The following is a 26,627-nucleotide window of genomic DNA, read 5'->3' as shown; positions in this document are numbered from 1 at the left end:
GCAAGGCAGTGGGATGCACCAAAACTCAAAATCACTGAGGCTGAAATCACACAGGACCACCTGATTGACTGGTGCAGGAGCTCCAGTTTGAATTCTAAGATTTCGCTGAGGTTCATGTGAATCTCCTGGACCTTTAGTCTGACCACTTGCACTAAGCAGGCAGTGGTTAAGGCCCTGATTGCGGTGCAGTGTCTTAGTTAAGCACCTCTCTGCCTCCCATCTCCCTGCAGGGACGGCAGCCTAGTAGGCTCCTTTAGAAAAACAAGAATATATAAATAATGAATCCTTCAAAACATCCACTGCAATTACACGCAGAAACCTTTACATAACAACAAAGAGCCTTGTTCTATTGCACCAGGGAATTTGCTACTGCCACACTGTACAACTTCCTTCCTCCTGTAATTGCTGTATTAGTATGCATTTCTGTAAGACATCCAGAATTCAGCTGTGGGTTTTTGAAAAGGATCTTTCTACTGTTTCACACAAAGAAATCAAAACTTACATCCATACAACTTCCTGCATTGTCTTTTTGCCGGAGGGGTGACAGAGAATATGAGCATTTTATGTGAGCATCTCAGACATTTGCAAAGTGCGTTTTTGGGTGCCTCACTTCTGGTGGATATTGCGGAGGGTGTTAGAGAGGGGAAAATTGGAGGGAGACTGGAGGTCCCATCTCATGCTGCTGCTAAGGGTCAGTGGGTCAGAGGCACGCAGCCAGAACACACATGGAGAGCAGGCTGAATAGTTCAGCTGACAGTAATTGTCCCTCTGTGGTCTCCTTAGGAAAACATGTTTCCAGACAACGCAGACTGGCTGCACGGGCCAGATAGTAATCATGATCTTGATTTGCTCCATCGAAGAGGGAAGCTGCAGCATAAGCCTCCAGTTATGACGCAAGTCACTATTTCCACTGGCGTTGACATCAGCTGAGGACAGCTCTGTGCAAGGACATGTGTTAATAAATGAAGTGAAGAGTTTTGTTCCAAAACATTTGAAATTAAATTTGGAGAGGGGGAGAAAAACACATTGTGTCAGGAATGTCTGTACAAAAAAGGACGGTCCACACTGTAAAAAATGTCGGCAAATGAACAACTATCCTTTAAAAAATGTGATGATAGGAGTGGAGTTAGTGTGGCAGGTATACTAAAGTGTTATTTCAGTTTGTCATCATATGACACTGAGTGAAAAGTAATGAGGGGAAAAATTAATTCAAACCATTTTAGAGGGTTACATAAAAAATGTGAAGAAAGTGAAGGAGTCTGAGTGCACAGAAGTGTTTCCCACAGAATTCAGGAAGAGATGAATTCAGAAGTCAATTTATGGCAGTAAGTGACAGGTACACAGAAGAGTGGCAAGCTCTGCATGCGAGGGAGAACTGCATTGCATACAACTTGTGGGTAAGCACACAACTGCAGCTGACACTAGAAGGTCTGACTGCATGGATGGTAAAAACGTAATGGACCCTAGTGTGAGCAAACACGTGGCAAATAGCGCTGCAGACAGCTTTACAATGCAGAAACAGAAAAAAAAGTTATTTTATTATGCAGTGTAAAAAATGTTGGTTCATTATGGTGGGACAAATTACAATATGGCGGGCCACAGTCCAGAGATATAATGGGAAACACTGCACAATACCTAAACATGTGCCACTCTTAATGCCTGCAATGGAAGTTATTGTTTCCAAGCCTCAACAAAGACTGCACCTCTGTTACTCAACAGTTTTTCTTTTCTTTTACAGCTAGGCTGATGAGCACTTTTTACAGCACCTCCGCCATTCTGCTTGAAGGTCTTTGGTATTCATCAGCTGAAAAAGAGCAGGCAAGGACAGGGAAGATGAATGACATCAATGGCCAGCCGATACTTCCAGGGATGTGTGATTGAGACAAATGAGCCTTGTTACATTAGCTGGGATACTGAATCCCGCTGCTCAAAGATCCAGAGCTTGATAGAGCTGAAACTAGAGGCACCCAACCTTTCCACAGATCACTGGTGTCATGGGGCCCCAGTAGAAGAGTTTTTTCTAAGAATCTGCTTCACTGGTCTCACTCTTTCTGTTTTTTAGTGGGACTATATTTTGCTTTCTTTACAAGAGAGCAAATTTGTATGCGCAGGTACACGCACACACACACACACACTCTCACACTCACTCACACACACACACACACACACACTCAAAGCTGCTAGTTGGCCGTCAAAGATTTTTTTTTCTGGCTCTCTCCTCCAGGTGCAGAGAGCAAATTAAAATGAGACAGAGCCATTATCTAATCCATATACAGTGCCCTTGGCTATTAGTGTCTTAATAAGTGACTGAGAACACCTCCATCATGCACCATTTATCCTCAATGCTGCTAAATGTGCAAAATTAATAAGCTGATTATGATCGTGACCATGTGAAATATTTGCTTAAGATGAAATATGTAAAGCAGTTTTTAAAAAGTCTTTTTTTCATTTTTTTTCTGGCAGTATCACACTTCGAACTCCAGTGGATGGACTGCAAGAAAATATTTCGGATATGTCAGTGATGAAGCGCGATGAGAGAAAATAATTTTTTTCCCACTATTTTGTGCCTCGTATTCATCCCTTCCTCAGCTAGAATGGTTATTTTTTTTATTTGTACACCATTATATTGAATATAGGCAAAAAATATAAGCTGTAATAAAGAGAGATACTGTTTAAATGTCGGTTGGGCTACTGTCAGAAGACCAGAGTTACTTTAAAATCTAGCTAGCAATTAAGCTACAGTCAGGTTTAAATTAATGGCTTTAAATCACTTCCTAAATGTGATGCTTTAAGCCCAATTCATGCTTCTGTGTCTAAGCTACGCCCTAGCCTACGTGAAGATGTGTACCCTAAGCAGAGCCCTACGCCGTACCCTGATGTGCACCTCCCCGTCCAAGTAGCAATTGTTATCGGACCATGGTAAGTAGATTGAGGCAATGAATGTTAAAACACATTATACAGTTCTACTACAGATGCTTGTTGCAGTCGAGTGACAAACGTTCTAGGATATCTAACCCGCCTGTATTATAGTTTAAAACAAGGCCATTTATTTAGCTTCCTGTTTGGTCTATTGATTACAGGAATAATCTCTGCCTACACTGTGGATAAGTTGCTGAGCAATGCCACTGTCGACATCCTCCTCCTCCAGTTGTAGCAGACCGTATGAAAGACATTCCTAGATGACAGGGGTGCACGAGGAGCGTCTACTGCCATACAGAGTTCACAGACAGCTTACAGCGTGTGAGGCACATTCCCCCTGCACTGCTGTTTTCATAGTCCTACAAACACTGGCCTGCTTTTGTTTAACATGGCAGGATTAAGCAGCCATGCGCAAAGCATGCTTCCCTCCTTGCACGCTGTGCTTACAGAGGAAGGCCTGAGCGCTCGTTGCTACCTTTTGGTGAACCAGCTTCCCTGACTGCCGGTGAATGCACGGTGGTGTTCTAATCCCAGGCAAATAAACAAGTGCCAAGATTAATGATTGTATAAACACATCCCAAAAGCCCCGGAATAACAATCGGCTCTTCAACCTGTTCTGCTGCCACGCAAAAGCTCTTGGAGTCAGCTGACAGACAGAATATCCATCCCTTCCTTCCTGCTGCCTCACAACAGCCACGAATTGTTTGTGCTTCACTGCTTCATCAATGATAGGAAACTGTCAATATTTTCCACATGACAGTGGGCCGCACTAGGAGGGAGTTTTTAGCATGAGCAGGACACTACACAGAATGTCTGCCTTCGCTGCTCAACATAACATACCTGTCTAGGGCAATAATGAAGTCTGATTAGTTTGTGACCCTTCTAGACAATCACATCTCTGACTTATGAAAAAGACAGTTAAGCAGACAAAGGAGTACATTAGAAGTGTGTATGGCAATAAATCACAACAACAGACCAAGAAAGGCCATTAAAATGACATTAGGAGCATGGACCATCCTCTCATCCCTGTTATCCCTGGTCTAAGACGAGCTGGATTGTGATGAGTGCCGGAGATAGAGCGAGGTAGAGGTGAGAAGGAGAAGAGCGAGGGAGAGAGCAGTGCAGTCCATTGGTCCAGGGCAGGGGAGCGTGGGACGTTCAGATGAAGTGGGAGGCCCCTCTCCAGGAGGTTGCTCCTCAACATGAAGGCAGACACAGCATAGCGCCTAATGAGGGGTGAAGTGGAGCACCCTGTGGGACCCCCTCAGGCACATTCATTAGGAGATGAAAAAGTGTTTCCCGTGGCAGAGCAAGTGCCTGGCTCGGCTCGGACATGTTTAATTTAGGGCCATATGAAAACACAAGGCCACTCTGGCCAGGTCTGCTACGGTCAGGAAACCAACAACACACAGCGCCGGTGAGCCACCGCTTGTCTAAATGACTGTGTGTGGAATTGAATTATGTTTTTTTTTTCATGGAAAGGTTTAGGGTTTGATCGCACCAGTTAAATCCTTTTTATTAACTCGATTATTACCATTCATATTATTAAAGGTCAAGTGGACTGATACTTCTAACTGTGGGTAAAAACTCTGTTGTAGACAGGCTATTATAGAGAAAATGGGAGGCTTATCACAAGTTTCACTCCCTTTAATGCATTGCATTTTGTTGCATCTTTTCGGCTCCAGGCAAAAATAACAGATTCATTTAGCCAGTGGTGGTTTGTGGAAGGGAACCAAGGATTATGGTAATGCAGCACTGAACGCTGCAAGCAAAATACAGTAAAAGAGAAATTGCTGCAGTAAGAGACACAGGGAGAATATCTGAGAGGTTAATTTATATGATTGCACAAGTCTGCGTTCACAAATGCATCTTGAAAATGCCATATCGCACAAGGTAGGCTGTTTGTAAAGACACCGGAAGAGAAGGTGCTTCTTTCCTTCCGCTGTGTGAAGAGGGGCATTACAGAGCATCAATCCATGTTGATTCAAATACACGTCCACTCATCACAGCTGCTTATCCTTGTTCCTGATGAATCCTCACATTTATTAAGGCTGTCTTCTTGCCTTGTTAGATATGTATAACCAATCTCCTGTAATTAGCAACTGCTAACCTTTGGGGTGCTAATCCCCCATGAATTGTGGATTTGTACATCAAAGCCCACTCTCTCCCATATAGCTTGGTGCTTGAAATTACACTCGATTTGAAACCTGCAATTATTTGTATAGCATGGATGCAAACAGTCTTCTCTTTTATGTCTCTGAGAATCCTGTGGGTTTGCAGTAAAGAATCCTTAATCCACTCCAGTGGAATCCAAATATAGAGTTAACACTAGCTCCCTAAAATTTGGATACACAGCCAAGTGCCTGCCGCGCACGGAAAGTGGAGAAAGCTTCCCTCGCTCACTTTTTTTTTGTGTGTAGTTAAGATTAGATTTCTTTAGTGGCTTAGATGCAAGGGGGATTGCCCACGGGCGTAACACAACAGCTCCTCGACAAAGGAGCACGGCTATGCTTGTAGTTGACATCCTGTCCTTTTCACGAGAATTAATTGAAAGTTAATTAAATAATCAATGGTCTTTCCCCTTTGTTTAATATAATCATATGTCCAGGGTTCTGTCAACAGGGCGAATGCTCGGGTGTTTAGAGTCAGCTTTAATTTATACTATCTTCCATTCAAGGCCAGACTAAATCCATTGTGCAAGGAGGGAGAGATTACAGAGAGGGAAAACAACTGAAAGAGCTTCCCACACACACACACACACACACACACACACACACACACACACACACACACACACACACACACACACACACACACACACACACACACACACACACACACACACACACACACACACACACAGGCACGTGGGCACGCACACAAATGCACAAACTTGATGCTTTTGCAGAGAGGATGCCTGAAGCATTTATTTTCTTTAATGAGAGACATGAGTCTCGCATGTGTCAGTGATGCACAGCATGGGAACAATAGGGTGGGCTTTAATTCCATCAATCTACTGCATTTATCCTTGTATCACATCAATACCTGTCAGTTAAGCTGGATGAGATAAATCATGCCACGCAGACTGAGTCGGGGGCCACACTGAGCTCAGTAAGTATGCAGACAGAAAACTCATCTTAAAACTCAGGGTTGAACACGGTTACACACAGTCAGTGACAAATTTAGAGCATGCGACTTAAGCAAGGAAATACAAGAGATTACCTTGTGAGACAAGATGACACAAAGATCATCCTTCCTGCACTTACTCTGGTAAGTGATTAAATAGCTATGAATTAACAATGATGTTGTTAGGTATTTAGAGGAAATGCTACACCTCCACTGTCACCTAAGCCTCCCATGGAAATCTCTTTACTCACCTTATTGTAACAGGGATCCCACAGCTACACCTCTCTTACCATCCTAAATGGGAACTGACACCCCACCTTCCGACACCTGACATAAAATGCATGCATAAGTGGGCAAGGTGCTATTGAATGACTTGGAAAACTTGACTGTGACAAGCAGAATCGAGATTCATATTCCTCAGCCATGTGTATTTGCGTGTGCTTGCCTGAACTTTGTGTAGAGTAGAGAAATAACAGGCAAAAGTCTTGCCGACATATGTGCAATAACATCAGATTTATCGTCAGATTAAAAAAAACAAAAAAACATATAAAACACTTCTAGGATTGGCTTTGAGCGATAGCAATAACACTGCAGGCAGCCAAATTATGATTTATGTACTTTGGCTTGAAAGTGCGCGGGGCAGTAATGTATATGTGTACAGTAGCTGGGCTTCTCACAGAAGCATAGGGGCGACTCAGAGAATACATTTGGTGTAAAATTGCTTCATCTGTTTACAATTCCATTGGAGTTTATGAGAGAGACAGGCAAACACAGCCTGATATATTGCCCCTGTGTCACGGCATGGCAGGAGCATCCACACAAAGATTCATCTCTCACTTAGAAGCCAAATGATACGTCTAATTTGCTGGGAGCACAGTTATTTTTAACCTCTCCAGCTGTCAGATAATAGAGCTTGACTGTCAGCGCTGGTGTGTGTGAGTGTGTTAAAAGGTTGCAAACTCTTTTCAATTTACCATTCCCTTTGACTGAATTACAAAATGCACATTCTCATTAGTTATCTTGATTGACATTGCTGCTTCTTTTATCAAAACCAAAGGGGGGTTTAAAAAGAGTTGACTGAATTAAGATGGAGACTTCCAACGGCAAGCTAAATTTGGTTTTTTTTCACATGCGTTGTCAATAATTGCGATGCCTTGAGAACATCTCAGAAATCGCGTAGAAGTGAAGGTTGTTTTCGTGGGTATTAATTGGACAATATGATGTCTCTTCATGAGTCTCCTGAATGATCAAGTCCTTTTGTACAGTGCAGAACCATAATGTGCAAATGTGCTATCCTCTACAGCTATTCTTACTTTTGCAATCCCCATTTTAGGAAGGTGAGTTTAAATTCTGAGGTCTAATCTCGGCAGCTTTTATTTCATTTGGGCATTTCTCCCTGAAGAGAGAAAAATCTAACTGTATTCTACCAATTGCCCTTCTTACAACTAACACAAGAAAAGCAGCATTGTTGAACTAATGCAAAGGGCCACTTACAAAAGGCCACTGGAAAATGTTCTTAATCAATGAGCTGGCAGAGGCCCGCGTGCTGGTATCACTGGTTTGGCTGATGTAATTTAGATAGACACTAATTGATTTCTCGGCCTCTCTCCCTCAAACCGTAGATGTAAATCACGGCACCTTCACTGCGAAGGGACGTTTCTAACAAGCAGCCCTGGTTAGTCTGCACTAACACGATAATGTAACAGGAAGGCACAGAGTGATCCAAAGAACGTAACAAAGGAGTGGATATGGAAAGAATAGAACAAGTCATGTCAGGCTTTAAATTCAACACACCCTCTATCTTGAGCTTTTTCGGCATTGTATATGGAATATGAACTAAATAACAAATCAGTCATGCACCCAAAAAACTGTTTATTTTTTCATCCCATAACAAAATGGAAGGAGGAAAACCATTGTTTACCTCCCACGGCAATCTCATTTTTCCTACTGTAAACAGTGCTCCAGTGAATGACTATATTTCCACTGTCCCAATAACCAGCTGACCTCTAATGTTTGCTAACTCCAGCTTAACAGCGCGTTATGTAAGAGAGGGGAGAGGGAGCATGCTGGGACTGAGCTCTGTTCCCTTTGACCAGGCCAGCTGAGGCAGCCGCCCGCCCTGCTTCCCTGCCTGCCTTTTGTGCTCTGACAAAAAGCCTAGCGCGCTCTCAGTGGGCAGCGACACTTCACATCGACCACGTCTGACTCCAGCTATAAGGTAACTCAAGATACACAAACTGTGCTCATGGCATGGCCGCTCTCAGCCCCATGCTTACATGAGCAGACCAGAGCTCAAGTGACCTGTTATAGAACAGTTCCTGACCTCAGCGTTAAACTGTAATCTGTGGTTGTTATTGCCTTTAAATCTCCCTGCAAGGTGTTGTATTACAGCTTAAAGCACTGCTACAGCATGAGGGACAATAAAATCTGCTCTTCTGCAATGAAAAAAAAGAAGAAAAGAACTGAAGGCTTTAGGAATAAATGGTCGCCTGTGATATGGCAAAATAATAGATTTAAATATTTTTAAGATTCACTTGATTTGCGCTCATATAGGACCTTTCTCAATTTGAGGAATACATTAAAAGAATCATGTAGTGTGCTTGGAAGAATCAATAAGTAAATGTGCTCGGGAATAAAAGGGGATCATCTTTTTTTTTTTTTCTTCAAAAGATGCATGCTTATCAAAACAGAGTTTTTGCAAATAGGCTGATGCAGTACAATGCTGTTCTTGCTCAAAAAACTTGCTGAAAACGCCTTTATGTATCCTAACCAAGTGCTCACACTTCACACTGTAGCAAGTGAGCAGCCACTGTACTTTTTAATATGCTTCCATATTGGCAGTGTCTCCTGGCTCACTTCATCTGCGGCTGAGCTTCATACTAAGGTGCCAAGAGTAGTGCTCTTTAAGGGTTACATAAGAAGCAGCTAATTGTTCTGGGTCAGTATTTGGGATCTAATCCTCAGAGGAAATATGATCCACCACAACAACTTTCTACATGTTGCCCCAGCCTGGCAGGAAACAAAATACTCATGTATGAATCGAAACAAAGCGCATATACAGCGGTGACCAGCAGGAGGACTGATTTCTTCTCCTCTGCCTTATTGACACACTCGATCACACGAGATGTTTGGCTGGCACAAACGCTGCCCTGTTACAAAAGAACACAAGGCTTGGGGAATTTTCTAGAAAACCTGTTGCAATTCTCCTCCATGCTAGTTAAATTACAGAAGAGGTCACAGCGGGGGACTTCGGAACACAGCTACCAATCAACTGCGGCAATTCTCCTGGTGTGTTTGTCAACATTGCTGCCTGGTGTAATTGGCATAATAGTCAGGTTAGCGCTCAGAACAAACTGGGCGTCCTCTTGGCGAGCATGGGCCGTGTCATTAAAGGGACATGTTTCTGGAGGCGCTCCCGGGGACACATAACACGCGAGCATGTTGGAGAGACAGCTCGCCTGATAAAATGGCTGCCTCTTATCTCTACTATGCATATGAAAGGCTTATGCCTTCTCCATGACAGATTCTGCGCCTCATCACCATGGGATTTGCCCAGATACACCAGAACAGAAGCTGGGAGAAAAACAATGTATCACATGTATAGCCTCATCTTACCACAGTCAACTGATGTTTCTGTGTGTGCATCCTTGTCCGTGTATATACACACATAACAGTGTTTAAAGAAATACAGAGTGAAAATGAACACACCAAGCTGATTTTGTTGTGTTTAACAAAATGTGTGTATCTCTCCCCTGCGCGGTAATTCCCAGTTTGTCGGCGGCACAGTGAACTTGCCAATCCTGGAGCAAGCTTCAATTATCTTGATAATCTGGAGTGAATACTCGATACAATAATGATATAGTATCTATAATTACCATGATGAGGTGGGGTAGAGTGTGCTGAAAAATAATCGTTTGTATTATCACCGCTGGGTAGCATCATCATTAATCTGACAGCGCTCATAAAGTGCTTTGTTTGTTTTCTCTGATTGCTCTTTTACTACCAAAATAAACAACTTGGCTCCTCTGAGTTACAGCGGTATAATTTGTTGGAACAGCAAAGGCATTTATCTATAAATTTATTTTCAATTTGAGGTAAGCTGCAGTCATGAAAGCTAAATCACTACCAGGGAGAAGATTATTCTAATTACTACCCAGCTGTCGCACATGCTGCATGAGCACAGGATGTGTCAGAACACAGAGCAACCAGTAATCAGTTTCACACAATCATTTGAGCACATATTTACATCTCGCACTAAATGTTAAACATGAATTTGTATGATAATGTTGTAAAACTAAAAGGAGCATATGCTGTAACACGGCGTGACGGAATTTAGAAACACTGATTTTATGGTCAATTTGTGATGCAATCTTTAAAGCTGAGTGTTTATTTGCAGTTGATGGTATTTCAGTTTTCCTTTCAGAGTATTCTGAAGGATATGCTGATCACCTGACAGCATAATCACTTGTATATACTTAGTACTGTGGTTACTGTTTATGATTAAAAGGGACAAGTGAGTCCGTAGATATACGGGGATGCAGCCGCACAGTAAGCTTGCAAAGCAGAGCAGAGGAATGTCTCTGGTATGAAAGTCTGGCTCTTTTTCCGAGCTATATCTGAATTAGACCATAATGCTAGCGTGGCTTGGTCCCTGGGGTTTTCTGTGCCATTTGCACTGCTAGCGCTGCAATCCCCCTGACAGGCCTGTTTATGACTGCTCTGCTATCAGAGGGCCGAGCCGAGCCAGAGACGAGCCTTCATTAGAGATTAAAGTGACCATCACAAAGTCCAAAATCATCACCGCTTCCCACAGCAAAGCAGGGGGGGAGACACTAAAACTGACTTACTGCGTGCATGCATCAACAACAACTTCATATTGGACCAAGGTCCTTTAAAATTTCAACACGCATTTGTGAATGACATTTAAAGACATGCTTTAAATTGGCTAAAATAAGTCTCCTCACTGGCAGAAACTGCCATGTTCACAGCTTTATTGGCATAAAATAGAGGCACATTTGGCAAATAACGTGCATGACATTAGCTTCTAAAAACAGCAATATTTGTAGTAGGAATATTTGCGCTACAGCAGCAGACGTTCATACCAGAAATGAGGATGTACAGCATTAAATATCTACATCAGATACAGTTTATTGCTTACCCGAGCTATCATATATAATTTCTTCTGACCCGCTGAGGTTAGGCTCAGTTGATTTTCTTGCCTTTAGTGGTAAAGCTGAACCATCTCCTGATTCAGAGCCGCTGGACATTATTACTGATAGGAATGAATAACGTGAGACAGAATATATGTGCATCTGGCCTTCTGACCATAACACTGACCATAACCACAGAAGATGCCTTCCCCTCCCAGGCACTGCATGCTCTGTACTCATCCGTCTCTCTCCCCAAACCCTGCAAATTCACAGAGATGCTTCTCTATTACAACACTGAGGGAAAACTCACAGATGAGTTCAAATTGAGAAAATCTACCAACACTGACGGTAACAAAGAGGGATGCAACACACAACACTAATGCCCAGAAATAATGGAAGACATGTTAAACAAAGCAACAAAGCCTTTATACACATTACGCACTCTTTCCTCCTTCCATCAAAATTCTCACCGTAACTTAAGAACAAAGCAGCTATTCTCAGAAGAAAATGAAAGACGGGCACCTGCCAATCACAGCCCCTGTGACTCCATAATCCCCGTGTCAGAGGCTGCAGGATGGAGAAAATGTGCAATATTCTGATAATATTTCATGCAAACTAATGCAAGTCAGAACACTTCGCTGCTGGCCAGAAGGAGGGGAAATGAGAACAGGTAATTATCGGATTGCCTCAAGGCAAGAAATGATAGAGATTGCAGAGAACGGGGATATTTAGCCCTGCTAATGAAGGCCCATGTTTTGGGAGCACCAGCAAGGGGGAGCAGAGGGAAGTGAGGCTGTGGCTCAGCAGGAGGTGGAGGCTGATAAGACCAGCTTACATAATGGCCACATCCAGGCCCGGCTCACGATTTGGACCGAGGCTCCCTGTCCGTCAGTATGGCCGATCAAGGGAGTGTAACATGGCATGGGTATTCCATTTCTCCTAATCATTAACATTTAATATGTTATTCCACAACAAATACTGTTGTACCATTTACAAGGCTGAGGCCTGTTTGTGTAGATGCAAAGCTTCAGACGAACAATGGTAAACGACTACTGAGCCACGTTAAATCAAATACAGTTTCCTCTGTTAAGTATATTGACACCAATTATATCCACTGAAGGAAACCAAGACTTGAGTGATGTGACTGAAGGGACCCCTCCCCCACACCCAGGGCCATTTAACCCTATTGAAGGGTTTATGTTTGCCATCTCGACAGACATACTTAAAGTGCTGAAAAATAAAAGCGATTGCTTATTTTGTATATGCAGCACTTCCCCCGGACGGATATGAAAGTTTAATCATGGCATTAGGATTCACAGGCATTCCCTTGCCAGACCTGCTTGCAGATATCAGAATTGCTAATTTGCTGCTTTGCCCAGGAAGGTCTGGCTGGTGGGTGAGGAGGGGATGAATAGAAACAGGAGTCTGATTTGTCCAGATAACCTTGAACCCCAACGCTCAGCTTCCTGTGGCTGCACGGAGCTCAATCAGTCCCTCTTTATCATGTTGATCTGAACCGCTGTCCTGCGTAGCGGCCGGCGCAGCGCCGCAGACGCTCCGACCTGACTACTTTAGAGAGTGTGTCGTCAGCCAAAATCATTTCCTGCCTGTTGTGACAAAGCCAATAACTTCCACGGAAATGTCATGAATGAATAAATGCAGAAAAAATAATAATTGCTTTCATAGGCAATCTAAGCGCTGCAGTGTGCGATCCCGATCTGATATCAACATTAAGCCAAAACAAAGCCTTTGACAAAAATCACAGTAATTGTGTCTCCGTTTCTAATCTGAATAATTAATTTCTAATGCTTGTGATGAGAGTCAACCGGAGGCACAGACATGATAAAGAAGAAAGGTCCTGACAGGGTTATGAGTCAGCAGAGATGTGAAATTCAAATAGGCAAGCCTAAGCAGTTTGGAGCTGATGGTGATTTGAGTAGACTCACTGGTCAGCCCTACAGTACAGTACGAGAGCCCAGGGCTGAAAGATGGTGGAGTTACTTCATGGGCACAGGTGCTTTATCAGCAGACCACATGTGAGGGATGAAGCAGTAATAACCGTGAGCTTCATCAAATCACACGCTGTACTCTTTTTAAGTTACCGTAAATCATGAAATGTCTCCGCACAAGCTGAGACTTCCATTCCTCTTCTTTCTAAATAGACAAACACCTCTTTATGATTAGCTACATCTGAGCGATGAGTGGGTGGAATAGATGTTCCGAGTACATCATGACGGCCACACTCGTGCTATTAACGATATTAAAGTGGAGGTCTATCATTGGCAGGGGAAAGATGGAGCAGCGGGAGCAGGAGTCTCACTGTTTCCTGTCACAGTCTCTGCTGTGTGCATACACTCTGCCTGCACACTGCCATCTTTCACTCAGCCAGCCACTTGCCTCCTCGCCCACTGCGCCCACCAGGCCCGGGCAGCACACGCCACTGCCAAACATCCATTTACTCCCTGCAGGACTCCTGCGCATCTGAAGTGGGGCTGTCATTGAGACCTGTTTAGATTTTACTGCAATAAAAGCCGTGCATGCAGGTTAATGTGTGCTGTTTGGTCAACTACACAAAATGCACATTATTAAATGCTTTGTTTAAAATCACAATCAGCAGGTAATTGTATCCCATGTAGACTGTACCTGCTACTATACCAGGACTCAGCTAGTGAAAGCTGAAAACACACACAATTACCACAATACACAGTCCGGGTACATCTGAAAGTCTTTGTGTACCTACGTGTTCATAAGATAAAGCTGTGGGAGCAGCAAACATGCAAACATCACAGCCTGATGACCAGAGATATGTTCTCTCAACAAAGAATCCCACCTCCAACATCTTAGCCTGGAGGCAGGTTTAATGCTAACCTGCAAATGCTGCCTTTGTCTTTGAAGTGGAGCGATGGATGCGGCAGAACAGATGGAGATGTTGGATGCTTTCAGGAATTATTAATGGCACGCTATGATCCCAAATGACCTTCAGCAAATAGTCTCCCAGCACTGGAGTACACAGGCAGCCCTGCACATCCATATTGTATTTAGACAACACACCTGGGTCAATTGAGAAACACAGAGCCATCATTACTGTACTTGGAGCTCACATCCAGTCGCGAGGGTTTGCTTCCTTTTTCGTTCAGAGGCAATGCAGAGGCATCCAATCACATTAAACACAATAGCATGTTTCAGGAATAGATTTGAGATTTATGCAGCCCAATTTGTTTCTCCCACAATGAGAGGCACACACTGGAATTAATCTGCAGCAAGCCTCTCCTGTAGTTTTAAAAATAAACCCTTCTTCATTGGAGGCTTTTGTGGTTGCTCAAGGGATATACTATTGTGACATCAAATCTATCTTATAAACATACATCGGTAATAGCCATAAAATATCTGTTGCCTATGGATAACATTCAGGATACAATGCAAAGTGAACAATCTCTGGATTGCCTCAGAGAAACTGAGCTGCTGAAATACACCACCCCTGCTTTTCTCTTTCATGTGGTAGAACCGACGTGAAAAACGCACCGACACTTGTTTATGTTTACACACACGTATATGTCGGAGAATTAAAGGTTCACAGCGCTTACGTCTTTAGAAATTCTGGACCAACAGAAAGACACAGACATGGATCTTATTTCCGACTGATATGTAGTTTACATTAACATTTAATTTTAAGTTTGGGTTTTAAGTTCCCTACTTCTTCAAAAATAATAATAAAAAAATGTAATTATCTGACAGGAGCTACTGTCTTGTGCTGCACATGTTTTCAGTTTGTGCTTGCAGATGAAAACAGTTCTCCTTATGACTCCTTGCAACATTATTTTACATTCCTTTAATCAAAGTCTGTCTACATTTGATTGCTGTAAGAATTGTTATGCACAAACATGAATCATAGAAATCCCCCCCCCAAAAAAAATCTTACTGCAGGGCTACTATGGGTCTTAATACAGAGGGAGCATTGTTAGGTTAATTCAATATTCAAACAAAAAAAATGCTTGTGTTTAGCAATTTTGCTTAAAAATTCTATGATACTTTATTGGAAATATTTCCCAGAACTCTGCATGTGTTGTTATTTAATAAACGTCTTAAGGACAGTGTTCAGATGCACGAGATAAATCCACAGCGACCTAAATATTTCATAAATTAAATCCAGGGCATTTCTGAATATTTAACCTATGGAAATAAAAATAAGGGAACATTGTGTTTTCATTCTTTTCACAGTGTTGTTTATACCTGGTGTAAATTTCCTTGATCGACGAGGTAATGTGAACACAAACATACTTCATAATGGGTTACGGTCGTGAAGTGATTACGTCAGCTATAGCATTACCAGATGTTGTTTTCATCTTTGTTGACTGCACAATGTCTCAAAGCTGTTCAGTTTTCTTTTGGTGAAGCTCTTGCACACGTTTCACAGTGCACTTACTATCTGTCATTAAAACCTTCTGCTTACAAATATGCACCAACTTTACCATACAAAGCTGTCCCTCCCACACTTCTTCTCCTGATCTCCTTGAACACATTTGAATAAAGGACAGAGACGTATGCTTTTTCCTCTTTCATGAAGTCGTGCCTGGAAACATAAAATCATTAAGCACAGACATCTGAGCAAGAAGGCAATGAGACTATAGAATCAGGCCTTCTGTATTTTTTTTTTTATGTAATTACCTCGGCCAACACTGAACTGTAAACTCTAAAACTAACTCAAGCTGCAGTGCTTCAACACAGGCAGCAAAGTGAATGTTTTACACCTGCATGGGTTTAATTAGGGTTATGAGGTACCCCATATTTAGGGGGAATTGTTGGCTATTAGGATGATTCAGGCAACAATCCCCTGCAATGTTTGTACAGAATATGCAAGGTCGGCAGGCTTCAGTTTCTAGAGAATAAATAAAGTGGTGGTGCTCTCATAAGACATTGCATGTCTTCAAAGAGATACATCTAAGGGAGAATTGATCAGACACTTTTTCTCACACTCGGTAAGAGCAGAAAGGAATAAATTATTTGAACGGTGTCTATCTTCTTATATACCACAGCGTCTGATTAATTACCTTAGGACTCGCTAATGAGATTGTGTAAATGAACACAATGTTAATCTACTACGTACACAATGTTTACTCAAGTTTGCTGAGGCCCAAGAAAAAAACAAAATCCCTTATGTATAAATTATAATAATCCCACATCAAGAGAAAAAAAAAAAAAATCCATGCTGAGATCAAAGAAGCAAGGCCCCAAGTAATCATGTGTCAAAAGATCAAAAAACAACTTCCTTACCCACTCAGACGGGCAAGGTATGTCAAAGATACAGGAGTTTGACTCTGATCATCCTCAGTTTGAGGAGATTGTGCTTCACCTATCCCCCATCCTGCCTCGTTTCCCCTTACCTTTAGTACATCTACAGTGACAGCTAATGTGACGCACAACTGTGAGGTTGAAGCATGATAAGAATAAATTTGCCTGTTGTTTATGAAACAAAGACATTTTTAATGCAAATTAAATTTAAGCATGCGGTTCCACGGGTTTATATTTTCAATTTATTCCCAAAAGATATGAACAATTCTTGAACATTAATTTGCTGTGAGATGTGAGTAGAAATATTTGTACACATTTGTAAAATCAAATCATTTATTTTTGTATAAAAATGATGACGATTTCCTGCCACAGAGATACAGATCACATGCCTTCTCAAACCTCACACACACGTACAGAGTTCGACAGCGTCTGGGAGGAGCTTCCCACTCGTCACTTCTCAGACACTGTGGTTAGACACGGGGCATGTTGGCTGTCTTTCATCGCAGCAGTGTTACAGGTTAAAGCATTTCATTTACACAAGGAAGCAGAGCTATGGGACTAATGGTGTCACATCTGGAACTCCATTCGTTTTACTGCAGATCTAGGCATGCTAACGTTAGCATTTAATTAGCCACGTATGAGTAAATGACAGTTGTACTTATCTGGTATATTCGACGACGTATAGGTCTTTGAATCTGTGTATTCAGACAGAAGTGTTGGTAATATTTTTGGTCTTAATTGAACATCAGTAAATTAATTACTTTTTCACTGGGTTACAACAAAGCATTTAAGCATTTAAGCAATAAGCTGTTAAACTGTGGGTGATGCGTTTGACAGTGGGACGTCATTAGCAGTAGGCTGTGCGGCTTTGATAGTAACTGAGAATGCTCTGTTTGGGCAGATTCCTCCGCTGTTGCCCCAAGTCACACATTAAAGGCATTAAAACAGCCATCAGCACAGTAGGAACACGACTGTCTTCCTCTCCCCTGCAACTATTGACAAAAACAAAACTTTGAGACGACAGCTGCTGATTTGTAACTAAGCGACAGATCCCTGCAAGCAAATAAAGCAGCTGTGCCAGTCCTTTTTTGCTAGAAAACTCTATTTGTTTCCCCATGACAGGAATCCACTGAATGGCACGTAAACACTTAAAGTTTATATGGGGATACATTTTTCAAGGAGCTATTTCTTTCAATTTATGTGATGCTTTTGTCCCATGTGTTGGACTGTAGGAAAATGAAAATGAGCAAAGAGAGCTGTTTTTTTTTTACATCAGGGATGAGGATACAAATTAGGCTCCTGTAAGAGGCAGATCATAAGAACACCCTGAGACTTTGAGCGAGGGTCTTTGCTGACGCCGCTGTTGTTGAGGCTGGACTAGGCTGAGCTGAGCAGCCAGGTTGACAAGGACCTGTGCTCAGCACTAGGGAAGCTCTCATCCAGAAACAAGAAGCCCAGGGGAACAAAGACAACAATATGCCAAAAAAAACACTTGAAAACAACAAAACAACCCGAAAAGCCTCCAAAAGAGTCAACGGTGGGTGATTGCCAGCTGCACTCCAGATTACCAGGCTCTCTGAGAGTCTTTCAGCAATTGCTGAGAGCTGTAGCATCATCTCCAGCTCCTTAATCAGTTCAGCTGGGGAGGGATGGATTCTGACATGCAAAAGGCTCAGCACGATGGGGAATAAACTCATAATCAGCAATCATATATTCCACATTGCTGGAGGGGGCGGGGAGCTCATCTCAGATGGGTCAAGGATCTCTCCACAGTCAGTTAACCCCTCTGCTCCAGCTGGGAAACATCCACACACTCATTGTTTAGGACACCCATTGTTCAGTTGGCTCCGATGCCTGTCTCGCTAAATTAGGATGTCGAGATTGACACGTACGAGGGCGTTTTTTTCTTCTGTCTTGTATATCAACTGTGCAAATACAGTTTAACTCTGAACACATATATACGATGAGTTCATAAATGGGGTTGGTTTTCATTAGCATGTCCCTGAATAAGCCATGTGCTGCGCCTTTAAACAAAGTTCACTGCCTTGCACATTCTCCCTCCTTTCATCTTTGTAATTAGCTCTGAAGCAGCATTTCTTTTATTTCAAATGAATGCATGTGCATAAAAATCAATCTTAAGCAGACTGTTCTGGCAAGGCTGTTTTTCTTTGTTATTTATGATGATACAATTGCTTTCATGCATCTTAGTTGGATTGAGGAGCGCCCGACGCTGCTAACCTTGAGAGTGAGTTCTCACTCCGGTCTGCGCAGGATCCTCTGGGAGATTCATGCCTGCTTCGTTGCGATCTGCTCTGCGGTGGTGAAATGCATCATCGGCACTGACGGTAAAGTTAGGAGACTGTAACAACTTCAAAACTCTGGAAAGCTGATGTCTTACTTGAAGAGCACCCCCTAGTGCTCAGGAGGATTTGCAATCCATTGTTTGTTCATCAGCGAAGACGACAGATCAGATGAGTGTAAATGATGCCATCCTACAAGTAGAACCCCTAATGGCCTCTGCTGGGACATGTAATCAAACGCCTCACACACTTCTCTCCCTTTTGTAATCAAGCGGCAGAGTGCATGTTGTGACGACCTTTGTTATAACGCTGCCTGTTCCCTCATCTCATCAAAATTCCATGCACCTCTCATTTTTCATCCTTTGTTCCCCGCCAGGGTCCCTGGATGCCGCAGTCGCTCTCCATGGAGCTGAGGGGAGTGTGACTTAGCATGTTGTGACCTTTGACCCTTTCTTCATTCCCTGACTCTACAGCATATTTTTGCTGAAATTCTGGCAATGCCATCGCTATTTACAGTCTTTTGTCTCGCTACGAATTCCACAGACTTCGATGTGTGCAACCTAGGAAATCGACTATGTTGGGTAGTACTGTAGCATAATTGCTGAGAAATCCATACAAGCGACAGCTCTTATCAGCCGCTGTCACTGAGGGCTCCTTCTTCGTCAGCCCAGGTCACGTTAACACCAGAGAAGTACTCCCCTCTCATCTCACCTCTGCTGGACTGACACAGGAGAAGGGTAAAGGTGATAAACTACACAAACAATACTCCTCTTCTTGCCTGCTGCCAGTGTGCTTGCCTAGCAGAGAGATCTGATTACAACTGAGAAGAGAGCAGCTTGGTGTTTCATGGAAAAGCAGGTCAACTGGAGAGTGCTGTCAGAGCTCGGGAGTCACCGGCCTGACGGAGGAGGAGGAAAAGCTATCCGACATGGCGGGAAGAGACGGAGGTTTGTCTCCAGCTGTACAGTGATGGGCTTTATTTACCCTGCCATTAAGAACAGAAAGGAGAGGAGAAATGATGGAAGCGAGAGGACTCGAGCGTCCGACTCGAGGGAGAGATGCATTAGTGTTGTCTGGTGTTCCTCCTCACCTTCTACCTCTTTTGGTTTTTTCCCCCGCACCGTCTCCCTATGGCTCGCACACAAGAGACGGAGCTGCCCCACTGCCAACACCTAACTCCTTATGTGTTTTTCTGTCCTCAGTGTTTGAGTCAGACAAAACGCAAAATCAATAATGCTTTTTCTCCCCCATTTCCTCTTTGATGCAACTTCAAAAAGCCAATGGACAGCCCTCCAGAGGCCCAAAGAGGAAAAAAAGCCATGGTACGAAACATGCTCAGAATGAAAGTACAGGAGGAGAAAAAACTTCACCCTTCACTCTCTTAAAAACATTGTTAACTTCTGGGCCCCAAGTGGCACAGCACACAGGGCAAAGCAGGGAATGTAAGGCCCCAAAAATGTTATTTGTTCTTATTAGTCATGTCTGTATTTGATTTTACTTAAAAAACTAGTCAATGCTAAGAGCATGCATGCTAGTATTTTAAATAAACACAAATAAATGCAAGATTGGTTTCTGAGAGCAATAGCCCATCCCTACTGTTTTTACATATTCTACAGTAGGAGCAGGAAGAAAGTGAAAATGTTATTTAACTTTGTGGACTGTGGTACATGATTATCTAAGGAGTGCTGACTGAGGAGGTATTCTATCAGCAGCTAAATGCTGCATGACAGGGAGACACTTCAAAGGGCCTATAAGTGACTCCAGCAATACTGAGTGAAAGTAATAGGAAATTACCCTTAAGTAAGAGGCATTTGACTAAGCGCGGCTAAGGTGTTTTACCTGACTGGAGAACTAGATTGAGAAACCGGACTGAACTCGTGTGCGTGTTTCAGAATGAACAAAAATGATCTCATTCAGCCGGATGGTTATCTTGAGCTGCTGCTGTTTGTTGTATCCCGCTGTCTAATTGGGCATGGGACAAGACAGTCATTTAACCTTGCCTGTGATTGGGCTAATCTGTCAAAACTACAAGGTGTGACTGACACGACAAGACAACTGACATGAGCTGTCTGGCAGCCTGGCAGTGGCCTGGATGGAGTTATAGATTAATATTTGTGCAGTGTAAAAACTACTTGGCCCCAAATAATGTGTTTGTTGGTAGAAGGGAAAATCTGTTCCACAGTTATCAATATTGATTTGGTATCAATCTCCTCTAATTAAGTACTATTAAATTATACTGTTTTCATATGCATGATGCAAATTAAGATAATTATTTAAAATAATTAAATTTTTATGGTATTTTTATTTTTATCTATTTATTGACATAATAATTCATTCACTGGTGATTGATAATGATCATCCTTCATGTGAATCATCTCACTAGAATTACAAATAAAATATAATACAAACATTACTAATAATTTGTAATAAACAAAAACAAAAACTCTATCAGACTCAGCAATTGATCCTCTCCTCTCAACTTCTATGGAGCCAAATCAAAAATCCATGCTCTCGATGGGCAGTCAATATCTCATTAACCAGTCCCTCCACACACACAGCCAGGGAACCAGGATGTTCGTCTCAGTGTGCACAACGCAGACTGGCACACCTCACACACTTTAATAACATGTGGGGACGCCATTCCACTTCCTCAGCCAGCCAACAGGCAAGAGAGAGGGCTGAGGCACACATGCACTCTGCGAGTTTGTTTTGTCTTCCCTCTGCTCAGATATTATCTTTTCAATGTAAGTTCTCCCTCAGAGGAGGTGACCTTTTCCGTAAATGCAGATTTAGGCAATTTACAATTAGTTGTACTAAACTGTATTTGATTCTTGTTACTGTGTTATTGCAGTTGTTTCACTTTCATATAGAAATGATTTTAGACTAAAATATTCCTTCTTTGTAATTGTAATCTTTTATTTTAAATCCTGGCAGGTGACGTGTGCTATATTTGCCTTCACCTTAATCTGTGGCGATTTTTCCTTTGGCTCTTCTTGTCCTCAGTCCCTAACTGGATAATAGCCAATCTTGTTAACCTCTGCTTTAATGTGTGAGAGCCTGCAGCACTGGGTAGTGAGCACTTCAATCAGCCACTGATGAAAAGAGACAAAGAGTACCAAATCTACAGCAAATATTTACAGCCTTGTTAACATAGCCTTAAAGCGCCTATCACAAGATATTTAGCTTTACCTTCTCTGCGGCCCCAGAACATTTTTTACAGTCTAGTACACACTCGTGTTGAATCACATATTTATGTGCAGTCTGCACACACTGTAGTGGCTCACTGGGCTTTGCTTTCGACAATTTAAAAACCCTGCTGCTGTACCTTGCCACGATAATGCCTTTTTTTTTAGGGGTTAATTATATGTACAATGGGCGCGACGCACTTTTTACTTTATTCTGTCGATCCACACATCAAACAACTTTCTTTAATTATGTAATTGGAATTTTCATCTTAATTGTGCTGAGTAGGCTGGCTAATTTGCATGGGGTAATGAGAGGGATGTTTCCATTACAGGTAATTAGGTGCTTGAGAGGCAGTGGTGTGGTAGAGAGGCTGAACCGAGAGAGAGAGGTGGTGGTGGTGGTAGAGTACAGTATGAAAAACAGTGGGGAAAAAAAAGATCACTGAGAAAAAAGGCACATGCAGAATAATCATGCAGACATATTAACATAATGAAGAAGTGCATGCCAAGGCAGCAAGAAGTCATTGTGCTGTTCATCCATTTCACTGACCTTTTTCAGGAAGAAATTACTACTTCTGTTTAAATTAGTTTCCAATTATAAAGCTTGTTCACATTCTAATTTAATTTCTGACATTGTCGCAGTAGCCGGATGACACCAGCAGCTCCTTTCAAACTGAAAGTAATAATAATAATGGAAAGACGGAGCTAAAAGGAAAGATGAAAACTGGCTACTAAACAGGTTAACAAACACATTAAAACCTAATGAATTAAATTAATTTAATATCTTAAAAAAATTGAGTTTTAAAAATGTTGTACACTATGACGATGAAGAAATATAAAAATTTTAGTACTTTGTATACACCACAAGGTATAAAACTACACAACATGAGACACTCAATTCGATCTAAAAATATGTGATTTCATCCAACTATGAATTGCATTTAAAGGACAATAGGTCAAAGGCCATTTCTCATACGAGTCTCACTCAAAATAAGACAAAGTTCTGAACTCCCTCTTCTTCACAGAGGTCAGATTCATCACTTCATATAAATTCTTACACACTGTGATCGATAGGAAAATAAACATAACGCTATATGGCCATAGTAACCAGTCTCATACAAAGAGCAAAATACTCAACAGCATTTTGAAAGCAAAATAATTGTAAATTATGAATAGAAATTAGAGATACACTACTAATATTAAATCCAAAGATTATCATAGGATTACTTTTACAGACATTAAATATATTTGCTTAAACACGGACGTTTTTGTAACATCTACTGTTTTTATATGTTGAAAAGACACAACAGTGAATTTATTTTTGGACAGGTGGGAAGAGAGAAGCAGCAAGTATCAAGTCACATTATCATTACTGACATTTTCTATTTTAATACACAGAGACCTCGCTTCCTCTGCTACATCATGGAAATTGTATTTGACTGTATCACAGATGCATATGAGCACATATGTTTGGATATGATTGTTCACATTTCTTTATGTGGAAGAATGAGTGTATTCATGTGTGTGAACAACATGATTGCGTGTGTGTGCGTGTGTGTGCAAGCAAGCATGAGAGAAGTGGGTACTCTACTGTATGTCTGCCAGCACTTTCTGAATCTGTCTGCGTTGATGTGTGTGTGTGAGAGAGAGTTTGTGTGTGTGTGCGCATGTATGCCTGTATGATGGAGGGGGTGGAAGAGCTGGGATTAAGCATACTAGATCAACATCACAGCGACTGGGAGGACCCAGTGCTGCTCTCATGGCCACACATGTAAACCTGACTACCCGAAAAATAGGTCAGTGGAACACAACACACACTCACTCACACACACACACAGATATAAACACACATGCACCAGTATCAACTCCAAGAATCACAGTCTGCCAGTCGCGCCAGTGCCCTGTCGCCCGTCTGCGACCCACGTTCAACACTGCCACGCACATCTTCCCGCGGAACAGACACGTCCTCTGGACTGGAACAACAGGATTAAGAATGGGACAGAGAGGAATAGCGACAGGACCCCCAGCTACCCCCCCTCAACCCCAGTCCCTTCGCATGCTACCTCACATCAACGCCAGAAAAATGTAAGAAAACTTCTGTTCTGAGGCTCGGGAGCAGTTACTGTCAGACACGTACCCTTACAAAGATTACACCAGCTACATAACAGTAGAAGTAAGAAAACACACTAAGGATAATACAATCAAAAGCAAAAATAGCTTTGCAGATTTGAATAAGTTGGATATTTCTAGCTCATTTCGTTTTTCAGAATTAAAAAAGAAATTCTGTCCATGCATGTACAGAAATATTAACAAAGCTTAATTCAGTTGCACACATTCAGGAGCGTTGTATTATTGTAGTTCTCTCCCTCTCTCTCCCTCCCTCGCTGTCACACTCATGCCTTGCAAATGAAATGCAAAGAGTTGGCAGGCTATGAATAGAGGAGCCATACTTCCCTACTTGTTACTCTGGGTAAAGGATCAGCATGCGTTTTTGCTCTTACCTTTCATAGCTGAAATCACAAAATACATCATTAAGCTTCGAGTCCATAAGAGAAAAACTATCACCAGCGCAAAGCCCTCCACTGCTGTCTCAGCAGCAGCTGGCCAGCACAGCTCTGTCTCTCAGCCTCCGAGCATGACCACACCAGAATCCATGTGACTGTGACATCAGTGTTCATGTCTGACTGCTCCCCACCCACCAGCCTTTGATTGGCACAGCGTGCAGCCAGTAGGGGCGCTGAGAGCTCAGGCAGGGAAGCTGGCCCTCTTCCCACTGATTGCAGTCAGAGCCTTGTATACCGGCTTGCTAGACACAGCACACTCTCACTATCTTCTCTGGCTTATCTCTTCAGTATGAGGATAAAGTCAGAACCAGTTCTAGCAGACACCGGTTTTTCCCAATCTTTCTCTGCCCCTTTATGCTTCCCTGTTTTTTTTTGCCTTTAAAATGGTGCAATGTCAAGGATAAGAAAAGAGTCAAAGAGGGGATAAAAGGCTGTAGACGGGGATGAAGGGGAAAAAGAGCTGAAGAAACAAAAGAAGGAGGAAGCAAAGGAAAAAGAGAGAGAGAGAAGCGTGGAGAGGATGGATAAGAGGGGAAGTGTAATTTTTCTGTAGCTCAAAGATGGAAGCGCTCCGCTCGTCTTCTCCTCACTGTCTGTAGATATGAGTGATCAGTGTGAGGCCAGATGTCTGCGAGCAGCGGTGGGCCCTGCTCAGAGAGAAGATGAGTGGAGTCTCAGCTTCTTCCCCTGACCCCTCAGAGGACCCTCTCTCTCTCTCTCTCTCTCTCTCTCTCTCTCTCTCTCTCTCACTCAGACGGCTCTCACACACTCTTTTTGACAGGTGAGGAAGGCAAGATAGTGATGGAAGGGTTTGGATGATCCCCTCCACCCCACAGCGACCTGGCGATGAGTTTCTTGCTATCATTTCTCCCTCTCTCCCTCCCGTGCCCCTCGCTTTGGCCCCCCGCTTTCCATTCGAGTCCCTATACCCCTCTCTCTCTCTCTCTCACTGTCTTTCACCTCCCCCTCTCCTCGCTCATCCTCTCTCATATGATAATCTGTTCCGACTCCTAACCAGCTGCCTCTCTCTGATACTATATTCTGGTTTTAGTGCAATCCAGCCCTGGCCAATAACCACGTTGCATTTGGCATTTCCATGAATAAGCTGGCCGCACATATCATCCCCATCTCAAGACAAATATCAAAAAGCTTCAGTCTCAGTCACTGCAATATTTGAAATTGAAAAATTAAAGGCGGAATAAATATTGAATTTTGAAATTCTGGAGGTTCATTTCACATTCTCCATGATATTAATAACGCTACAGAAACATGGTATCTTTGCCAAAGAATGATGGCAAGAATTTGATATCAACAATGTAATTTGACAATTTATTTATCCCTATTTTACACACTAAATATCCATATTCATTTGATGTCTTCTATTGTTCATTGAATAAAGGTACATCTAACCACATATAAAATGGAAATGAGGACTCAGCAGCTTGCAACATAAATCTTCCCATGACAATGTTTCATTAGGACCTCTATGATCCATTAGAGTCACTAAACACATTAGCTCACGTTGTGTCAACACCGGTCTCTTACTGCACACCGTCTAATGAACAAAATATCATTCAGAGACTGATAGCATCAAATGAAGCGTGCCTGGGATACAAACCAGCCAGAGACAGAGCTCCAGTAAAACTATTCAAAACAATGTGATGTCAGAGACAGCATAGAAGTTCACCAGATGAGTCAGGGCCAAGTCCCACACAGGAACATGTTTAACTGCCACTATCTGTGGTCGTCTCTCAGGAACTGGCTGCAGCATCAGTCTTTCTAGAACGAGCAGACGCGTGAGACTCTGCGGCTTAACACTGAGCTATGGTTAAGAGGAAAAAACAACAACACATGAGATGATAGCCTGGGTTGAGTCGCTTGGTTGGTTATCCAAGAACATCTGAGAGGAGGAGGAGGATAACATCTGTATTACAGTCATCAGCAGAAAGTAAGGAGAAGCTAATGTTTTGTCTACGTACATTCAAAGTACGTGGTGCGGAGACGAGGTTCTGAGGGGGTTCCCAATAGGTTAGGTTATAGGTTAGAAAAAAATTATTCTAAAATGTCACATTAAAATCAAGATAACGGTAGCAC

At 42.4% G+C, this 26,627-nt stretch overlaps 1 protein-coding gene across 2 annotated transcripts in view; it reads right to left on the bottom strand.

Moving 5' to 3' along the window:
* Positions 1–26,627, bottom strand: part of roraa (RAR-related orphan receptor A, paralog a) — a 178,874-nt gene that overhangs the window by 18,401 nt on the left and 133,846 nt on the right. The window contains exon 1 of one of the 2 annotated variants that reach the window (XM_034586978.1): positions 24,471–24,628. The exons of the other annotated variant lie outside the window; for it this stretch is intronic. Coding sequence (XP_034442869.1) covers positions 24,471–24,501 — 31 coding nt within the window. The 5' untranslated portion in view covers positions 24,502–24,628. Of the gene's footprint in view, positions 1–24,470; positions 24,629–26,627 lie in introns of those variants that run through there. 2 annotated transcript variants of the gene reach the window in all.

The sequence above is a fragment of the Hippoglossus hippoglossus genome, chromosome 6, assembly GCF_009819705.1.
Source record: "Hippoglossus hippoglossus isolate fHipHip1 chromosome 6, fHipHip1.pri, whole genome shotgun sequence".
Lineage (NCBI taxonomy): Eukaryota > Metazoa > Chordata > Actinopteri > Pleuronectiformes > Pleuronectidae > Hippoglossus > Hippoglossus hippoglossus.
The sequence above is the reverse complement of the archived record's forward strand: the minus strand, read 5'-3'. Positions and strand labels throughout refer to the sequence as shown.